Genomic DNA, 9,965 nt, shown 5'->3' with positions numbered 1-9,965 from the left:
CTAAAACACAAGCCTTTACTCTCATTTTTACACCCTACTTTGTGTCTTATCTTCAGTGTTGGGCAAGCTACTTTGAAAAAGTAATTATAGTTACTAGTTACTTCTTCAAAAAAGTAACTGAGTTAGTAACTGAGTTAGAATATTCTAAAAGTAATTAATTACTTGAAAAGTAACTATTGCGTTACTTTAAAAAAAAAAAAAAAAAGACGTTTAACCCTCTGGGGTCCAGGGTATAATTGGCCATTTTTAACCACTTTTGATTTTCCCTCTACATTTCACCTTTAAAAACTATAAATGCTGGCAAAGCCACTTTACTTTGCGCTTTTATTTTGAAAAGTACCTCAGCACTTCCTCTTTTATTGTGTCAGACTTCCTGTTCTGTTCTCAGTGGAACGACACAAACACGTTGCTTCAGAGTGAGTAAAAACGTTTAATTTTTGAAAATACTCATGCAAACTATGTATTTTATTTATCTGTCACATGCTATAACTCTGAAAGTTTACTCAATGTGGTTGAATTCGTTTTTTATTGTGTATGCATGTCATTTGTTTGTGGTGTGGAAAGACTGGCTAAGAGATGTGCATGGAGGAGGTTGGCTAGCTGGTTCAGCATGATTAGCACCCTTGGAAGCAGAAAGAGGTTGGTTTAATGATGCAAATGATTGTTTATGTATTTAAGAGACAGAAAGGTTGTCGTTAATTCATTTTATTAAATGCTGTAACATAAATAGTTTAAAAACTATTGATTTATGTCAATGTCACTATTTGAGTTAATCAAAATAATTTTCTACAGTAAAATGTGAACATTTCTGCACTTTCTACTTGAATGTTTAATGGTATTTGTTTGTGCATCTTTATAGTTTTCACGGTGCCATATTGTCGGTGGTTTAAAGAGGAGAGAATAAAGTTGCATCAGTTGAAGCGCTCTGCGTCACGAGTGGTAATTCCAAGTGGGCAGCTACAGTGAAAACTCCTTGACTGCAAGAGACCTGCCATCCCTGCAGAGAACCTGACACCATTTCATCAGAGATCCAGCTACCAACCTGTTACCATCCAGCTGATTCCACTCGCATCCACAAACTGCACTCGCAAGGTTAGAAAGAACAGCATACTAAAGCTCAGGACCCCAGATACTGAACGAGACATTGACTACCAAGAAGAAACGCGGGACTGCTTACACACATGCACAAGCTTAATGCATAACTAGAAACTCTTTAAATAATATTACGAGGCCAAAATAATTCATGGACTTCCAACACATAATATTCTTGAATCTGGTTAATGTTTCTTGGTGAGCGAAATGTGTTTTTTGTGGAATAATAATTCACAAGATGTCTGTTTATGAAAAGGTTTAAAAGGTGAAGCTCATTAGCTAATTTATGAACATTTGTTGTTGCTGTCTTACACTAAACATACCTTTGAATGTCCATAATCAGTAAATGTTTGACACAGCGTTACTCTGTGGTAAAGATTAACTACAGCTTAAAAGTATATTCAGGCACTAAGGCAATCAAAGCTACAATCGACTTAAGGCAGCTACGGAAACAAAATGTCACTACCAGAAGAGCAAACAGACAACCCCACAAACGCACCATGCAAATCTAGCTCACGTGAGAGAAAATTAACAGAGAAAGGCCTAGAGATGCAAAAGCACGATATCAGAAAACGTGAAAAATCATTCAACAAGACTTATGACTCTTGGAAGCTCCTAGCAAGGGAAACTAGAACAAAACTAAAGTCCCTCTGCTTAGCAGAAGACCTCAATAAACTGCAGCAAAACATTGAAGCAAAGCACGATGCTGTAAGTTCACAGTATGAACCTATCCTGCGTAACAGTATCACCACACCTGACATTGTCAACAAAATGGACGCCTGCGTTACGCTAACAAAGGAGGTATGTAACCTCATAAGTGACCGTCTAAAGACTGTTCATGAGGAATATAATAACCATCTTGAGAAAGAAAGAGTAAGAGAAGTGTTAAGCAAGAACGAATATGGGTCTGTTTTTGGCGACAGCATAACGGAAACTGCAAGCTCTATAAAGTTGTCAGAGCAATTGAGCCGTCACTCTGGCTCATCCTGTACCCGCAGCAGCAGAGTAGATGCAGAAGCAGAGCTTGCTGCCAAGCTGGAGCAATCAAAGGCTATGGAAGAAATTCGAGCACAGCAAGCACATCTTCACAAGTTAGAAAGTGAATGGAAACTCAAAGAGGCAAAAATGTTGTCAGAAATTAAACTAAAAGAGGTGGAAATGCAACAACAGTTGGAACAAGAAAGAGCAAAACTACAGCAGTTACAAGCAGACAAAGAAGTTGCTATAGCAATAGCTCGCATGAAGGCGTACAACAGCCTTGAAGGGTTTGAGAACCACAACGGGGAAATTGATAGTAAAATTGGCTCTGCTTGCTACAGAAGGCAAATTGAACCTCAGCTGGATCCAAATGCCGCATCATTCCAACCCCACCAAGCAATTCCAGAAATGACAATGACCCAGGAGTCTGTCAGCTTAGCACAAGCAATCGCTAGCTCATTGAGTATGAATCGCTTGCCAGTCCCTGAGCCTGCCACATTCAGTGGGGACCCTTTGCAGTTTACCGATTGGAAAATGTCATTCAGGAATCTGATTGACCGAAAACCCCTTCCAGCAAGCGAGAAGATGTTTTATCTGAAAAATTATCTCGCAGGAGAAGCACGCAAAGCGGTAGAAGGTTTCTTTTACCAAGATTCAGAAAATGCATACAAGGGAGCATGGAAGGTCTTGGAGGACAGATATGGGAACCCATTCATTGTACAGAAAGCATTTTGTGATAAACTCATGAGATGGCCAAAAATCAGTGCAAATGACCCACTAGCACTACGAGAGTTTGCTGATTTCCTCAAAGGATGCTCTGAAGCAATCCCACACGTCAAAGGACTAGCTATCCTAAACGATTGTGAAGAAAATCGCAAATTTCTCAAAAAACTGCCAGAATGGATCGTGCGCAAGTGGAGTCGAATTATTGTAGATGAACTTGACGAATCTGGCACCTATCCAAATCTTGCATGCTTCACAGACTTCCTGAGTAGAGAAGCACGGATAGCTTGCAACCCGATAGCTTCTCCACTGTTGATGAATTTCAAACCTGTAGATGATCGAATCCCAAAGAGAGCCAAAGTCTTCAACACAAACATGCAACCAAAGAGTTCCGCTCAAGAGAAACAAGACACAAACATTAGTAAACCAAAATCACCTTGTTCTGTTTGTAGAAATGAAACTCATGGAATCTCAAAGTGTCCCATTTTCGCAGCTAAGGGTGTTGAAGATAAAAAGGCATTCATCCATGAAAACCGGCTCTGCTTTGGATGTTTAAGAAAAGGTCATATCACCAAAGATTGCAAAAGGCGACACACGTGCAACATTTGTGAACGTCGTCATCCGACCTGCTTGCACGAAAACAGGAAGCAAAACCCTGCAGAATCAGTAACAAATAGCTCCACTCCCACAGAAGAACCTGCAAGCCAGGAAACACACAAGGTCATGTCTCATACATCAACACAACGCATTTCAGCCACCTCAAGCATTGTCCCAGTCTTTGTGTCTTCTGTACACGAACCACAGAGAGAAATACTCACCTATGCATTGCTAGACACACAAAGTGACTCAACATTTGTCTTGGAGGACATACTTGATAAGCTGAATGTGGATGTCCAACCAGTAAAACTGAAACTCAGTACCATGACGGCTATTGACACAGTCATCTCGAGTAACAGTGTTCGTGGTTTACAAGTTAGAGGACTCCACTCTGAGAGTTGTATCCAACTACAACAGGCTTATAGCCGCGACTTTATCCCAGTTGATAAGTCGTACATCCCAACGAAGGAAACAGCATTACTGTGGCCTCATCTCAGAAGCTTGGCAAATAAGTTGCCGCCTCTCCAAGATTGTGATGTAGGGCTCCTGATTGGATATGACTGTCCATCTGCGCTGGCTCCTCTTGAAGTCATCATAGGTGACAAGCATGAACCCTTCACACAAAGGTCAGAACTAGGATGGAGTATAATTGGCTCATCAAACCCCCACCTAGACAGACAAGGAAACCAGAGCTTTGTGCATCGGCTCAAAGTAAAAGAGTTGCCTGTTCCATCAGCGACAGATGTTCTAAAAGCCCTGGAATCAGATTTTGCTGAGAGAACCTATGAGAACAAATATGTGTCCCAAGAAGATGTCCATTTCATACAGTTCCTCAGTAATCACATCACACAAAGGGAAGACGGACATTACGAAATGCCTCTCCCTTTCAAAGGGAACAGCCCACCCAACCTGCCAAACAACAAGAGGTTAGCCACGGTACGTCTACAGTGTCTCAAGAAAAAACTAAAGGCCAACAAACAATACTACAATCAGTACCGAACATTCATGGAAGAAACCATCAACAGGAGTGATGCAGAGCCTGCTCCAACAGCATCTCAGGGGCAGACCGAGTGGTACCTGTCACATCATGGAATCTATCACCCCAGGAAGCCGGACAAACTAAGAGTTGTTTTTGATTGTTCGGCCAAATCCCATGGTGTCTCTCTAAATGATACCCTATTAGCTGGACCTGATCTCATCAACCCTCTGGTTGGAGTGCTTTGCAGATTTCGGAAAGAAGCCGTAGCCGTAATCTGTGACATTGAAAGAATGTTCTATCAATTCGCTGTCACCCCTGAATCCAGAAACTATCTGAAATTCCTCTGGTGGAAAGAAGGTGATTTGGAGAAAGAACCTCAGGAGTACAGAATGGCAGTTCATCTGTTTGGAGCTGCATCATCTCCAGGATGCGCCAATTTCGGTTTAAAGCATCTTGCACGACAACATCAAACCGACTATCCTCTAGCATCAGCCTTTGTGGAGAAAAACTTCTACGTTGATGATGGATTAGCCAGCGTTCCATCAGTTGAGGAAGCCAAAGAACTGATCACTCAGTCACAAGAGTTGTGCAGAGAAGGAGGCCTGCGCCTTCACAAATTCAACTCAAATGAAGAAGCTGCTCTCTCCAACTTAGACCCTTCTGAAAGAGCAGCAACCATTGAACCTCGTGGGTTTGACCCATCCCCTTCAGAACGTGCTCTTGGCATTCAATGGTCGATAAAGGATGACACCTTCAGCTTCAACGTCGGCCTGAAAGATCAGTCTTCAACCCGCCGTGGTTGTTTGTCCGTCATTGCCTCACTCTACGATCCACTTGGATTTATCGCTCCATTCAGCCTAAGTGGAAAACATATCCTACAAGAGCTTTGTCACAGAGGCATTGGATGGAACGGCCCACTCCCAGAAGATGTGAAGCCACGGTGGGAGAAATGGATAAATGGTCTTTTCAAGTTGAATGAGGTCTCGATTCCAAAATGTTACCACCCACACAACTTCCAAAACATTGTCAGAGTAGACCTACACCATTCTTTGGACGCCAGCTGCTTAGGATATGGTGCATGTTCTTACCTGAGATATAAAAATGACAAGGACGGCAACCTCCCACGAAACCATTGGCAGCTAGGTCGAGTTGTGGAGACCTTTCAAGACCATGATGGCTTAGTCCGTCGAGTTAAAGTACGAGTTGGGGAGAGAAAGCCTCAAAGAAAGCAAGATGCCCCTTCTAAACCTTCAGTAATTGAGAGACCAATCCAAAAACTTGTACTACTCCTTGAGAATTAAATAAAACAAAATATGTTAAGACAATAATAGTTATGTTTATACACTACCTCAATGCATAAAGTACACTTACCTGTATAACTCTGACAGTTCAATTCAGTCATCCATTTATTAGTATAAGAAATCCTGTACAATTCACTTGCTTTGTGAATTTGTTCGTTCATTGTATCAGGATTTGGTGGGAGTGTAAATGCTGGCAAAGCCACTTTACTTTGCGCTTTTATTTTGAAAAGTACCTCAGCACTTCCTCTTTTATTGTGTCAGACTTCCTGTTCTGTTCTCAGTGGAACGACACAAACACGTTGCTTCAGAGTGAGTAAAAACGTTTAATTTTTGAAAATACTCATGCAAACTATGTATTTTATTTATCTGTCACATGCTATAACTCTGAAAGTTTACTCAATGTGGTTGAATTCGTTTTTTATTGTGTATGCATGTCATTTGTTTGTGGTGTGGAAAGACTGGCTAAGAGATGTGCATGGAGGAGGTTGGCTAGCTGGTACAGCATGATTAGCACCCTTGGAAGCAGAAAGAGGTTGGTTTAATGATGCAAATGATTGTTTATGTATTTAAGAGACAGAAAGGTTGTCGTTAATTCATTTTATTAAATGCTGTAACATAAATAGTTTAAAAACTATTGATTTATGTCAATGTCACTATTTGAGTTAATCAAAATAATTTTCTACAGTAAAATGTGAACATTTCTGCACTTTCTACTTGAATGTTTAATGGTATTTGTTTGTGCATCTTTATAGTTTTCACGGTGCCATATTGTCGGTGGTTTAAAGAGGAGAGAATAAAGTTGCATCAGTCGAAGCTCTCTGCGTCACGAGTGGTAATTCCAAGTGGGCAGCTACAAAAACTATTTACTTTGCCTTGTTTGGTATCATTCTTTTCAGCACAACCACACGTGTCTGAATTTACAGTCATGTTTTCATTTTGACATACTGTATTAACACAGTTGATCTAAAATCAGACAAAAAACATAAAATCAGAGTAGAAAAAGTTATATTTTTTACTGAAACAACCACAAACATGTTTAATGAATCATATTTCACAACTTTAAATGCAAATATAAATTGTCAATTTTAAAATCCTATGCACAAGTTTTGCAAACAACAAAGTTGCATTCATTTGCTCTTTACCCTTTTTTATAAATAACCATTTCAAACTATTTACAGAACAATCAGCTGTTCTGCATTCAATAAGATGCCACACAAACTATTTGTGCCACTCCAAAAAAATAATTTCTGTCCACTATAAAGGAGAACATCACAGCCTGATACCTGCAGGTCTGACAGCAGCAGGTGTATCACTCCTGTTTCTACCTGGAGACAGCAGTCGCCTCATTGTTCTGACACGCAACACAAAACTATCCACAACACTACACACTAACTACACAAGACAACACATTAACTACACACTCCAAACACGCTAAACGTCACAAATCTCTCACATCTCAAAACTCGCTCTCTCTCGCTCTCTCTGTCTTTCTCTCTCTTACACACTCCTAAAACTTCCCGTTTTTTTTTTTTTTTTGCTCATAAGCAGAGAGTGCATGCTAGACGCCAACGAAAACACGCCAGACGCCCTTAATTTGACGCGTGCACATTCGCACCTTGACGCGTGTCTAACACAAATCAATCGCGCGTCAAAATATGCAAAGAAATTACTAAACTTCATGAGTGTATGCACTCACTCCAAGAACCGTATAATTATAAATATGAGCGTGGTGAAAGTTGGGCAGCACGCTAACGTATTTTGTCCACTCTGTGTGCTCGTAAGGGTCCAACCCTTTCACTCCTTTGATTTTTTCCTCGTATCTTTTCTTTGACTTTTCATCAAGTCTGTCTTTGTATTTGTTTGTGCATCTTTATAGTTTTCACGGTGCCATATTGTCAGTGGTTTAAAGAGGAGAGAATAAAGTTGCATCAGTCGAAGCTCTCTGCGTCACGAGTGGTAATTCCAAGTGGGCAGCTACAAAAACTATTTACTTTGCCTTGTTTGGTATCATTCTTTTCAGCACAACCACACGTGTCTGAATTTACAGTCATGTTTTCATTTTGACATACTGTATTAACACAGTTGATCTAAAATCAGACAAAAAACATAAAATCAGAGTAGAAAAAGTTATATTTTTTACTGAAACTACCACAAACATGTTTAATGAATCATATTCAGTGTTGGGGAGTAACGGAATACATGTACCGCCGTTACGTATTTAAAATACAAAATATGAGTAACTGTATTCCGTTACAGTTACCGTTTAAAAAGGTGGTATTCAGAATACAGTTACTTTGTTGAAATAAATGGATTACACTGCGGTACTTTCCTGTTTCATTTTGTCGCGGGTCAGGACTGTTTGGGTTTTGTTTGACAGCTGCGTTCTGTTGTTCCAGGCGGCAGCGTTACGGTTGCCATGGTTACAGGGTGACGCTCTCTCTCTCTCTGCGACTGTGTGTTTCCTGGGTGAGAGAGCGCCTTTTCGTTGTTGTTGTTGTTGTGCTAAGCTAACAGGCAGAATGCTACAAGCATAGCTCTAAAGAATGTAGCATCATGGGCAGTGTAGTCCGTGTTGCAGGGAGAATGGACTGCCATACACGTTATGGGTCTGTGAGTGCGAGGAGGGAGAAAAAGGGGAGTGGAAAGGTACGAGTTGTCATCGAGCAAAAACGGGAGCTGGAAGCATGTAAATATAATAATAACCACTGTAGCCAAGAAGAGAGCCTGACGAGCCCAGCTGTAAGTAAGCTATTAAGACTCGACTGTACACTGTGTTCGTGTTTTCCTCCGAAAACAATAAGTTCCGTTGCAGCAGTCTTTCAACGCCTCTCTCTGTCTCTCGCAAGAAAAGTTGACCCACACAACAAAGTAAAGCTATTTTTCGGCTACGAGCCGACAGGGACCCCGCCGTATTAGTCAGAGGTCCCTTTACTACAGTTCGGAGTCGCGGACCTTCAGTAATAGTAATAAATCACACAGCAATAGTACATTCACGTTGTTGTAAAAAGCATGAAAATATATTAAGTATTCCAAAGTATTCAGAATACGTTACTGTCATTGAGTAACGTAACGGAATACGTTAAAGAATACATTTTGGGGCATGTATTCTGTATTCTGTAATGGAATACATTTTAAAAGTAACCTTCCCAACACTGATCATATTTCACAACTTTAAATGCAAATATAAATTGTCAATTTTAAAATCCTATGCACAAGTTTTGCAAACAACAAAGTTGCATTCATTTGCTCTTTATCCTTTTTTATAAATAACCATTTCAAACTATTTACAGAACAATCAGCTGTTCTGCATTCAATAAGATGCCACACAAACTATTTGTGCCACTCCAAAAAAATAATTTCTGTCCACTATAAAGGGGAACATCACAGCCTGATACCTGCAGGTCTGACAGCAGCAGGTGTATCAATCCTGTTTCTACCTGGAGACAGCAGTCGCCTCATTGTTCTGACACGCAACACAAAACTATCCACAACACTACACACTAACTACACAAGACAACACATTAACTACACACTCCAAACACGCTAAACGTCACAAATCTCTCACATCTCAAAACTCGCTCTCTCTTGCTCTCTGTCTTTCTCTCTCTTACACACTCCTAAAACTTCCCGTTTTTTTTTTTTTTTTGCTCATAAGCAGAGAGTGCATGCTAGACGCCAACGAAAACACGCCAGACGCCCTTAATTTGACGCGTGCACATTCGCACCTCGACGCGTGTCTAACACAAATCAATCGTGCGTCAAAATATGCAAAGAAATTACTAAACTTCATGAGTGTATGCACTCACTCCAAGAACCGTATAATTATAAATATGAGCGTGGTGAAAGTTGGGCAGCACGCTAACGTATTTTGTCCACTCTGTGTGCTCGTAAGGGTCTAACCCTTTCACTCCTTTGATTTTTTCCTCATATCTTTTCTTTGACTTTTCATCAAGTCTGTCTTTGTACGGACCGGCATTGTTCTCCTTCGTTTTGTACATTCCTTTTTTGGGGGGCAAAGAAAAAGCAAGAAGGTATTGGAACCGGAGAATGAACGTTTTGCGGTGCTGCAAATGCTTGCGTTTGATGCATTGCTTTGATTGTTTTGCCACTAGTACCCGGCATGCAATGCGCGAAAGTCACGTGGTCTGTCAATCTCTATTAGTATATTTTGTCGTTAGTATAATATGAAATAAATTCTACATGTGTCAAGTCGTGTGCCAACATTTGCTGTGTAGTAGAACTGAGACATTAGTCATTATAAACATTTATTTGAAATAATATTAAAATTCTCAAAC

General features: G+C 40.4%; 1 protein-coding gene across 1 annotated transcript; it reads left to right on the top strand.

The window, feature by feature from the left end:
- The first annotated feature begins 929 nt into the window (after positions 1 to 929).
- On the top strand, positions 930 to 6,514 carry LOC146393168 (uncharacterized). Its single transcript, XM_084927263.1, has 2 exons — positions 930 to 6,202; positions 6,423 to 6,514. Exon 1 carries the CDS (start codon positions 1,549 to 1,551, stop codon positions 5,668 to 5,670), a length of 4,122 nt encoding a protein of 1,373 aa, XP_084783389.1. The 5' UTR covers positions 930 to 1,548; the 3' UTR covers positions 5,671 to 6,202; positions 6,423 to 6,514.
- The last annotated feature ends 3,451 nt before the right edge of the window (positions 6,515 to 9,965 follow it).

Source organism: Perissodus microlepis, chromosome 1 (genome assembly GCF_051167445.1).
Source record: "Perissodus microlepis isolate ML-2025 ecotype Zambia chromosome 1, ASM5116744v1, whole genome shotgun sequence".
Classification (NCBI taxonomy): Eukaryota; Metazoa; Chordata; class Actinopteri; order Cichliformes; family Cichlidae; genus Perissodus; species Perissodus microlepis.
Note: the sequence above shows the minus strand (reverse complement) of the source record. Positions and strands in the feature narration are given on the sequence as shown.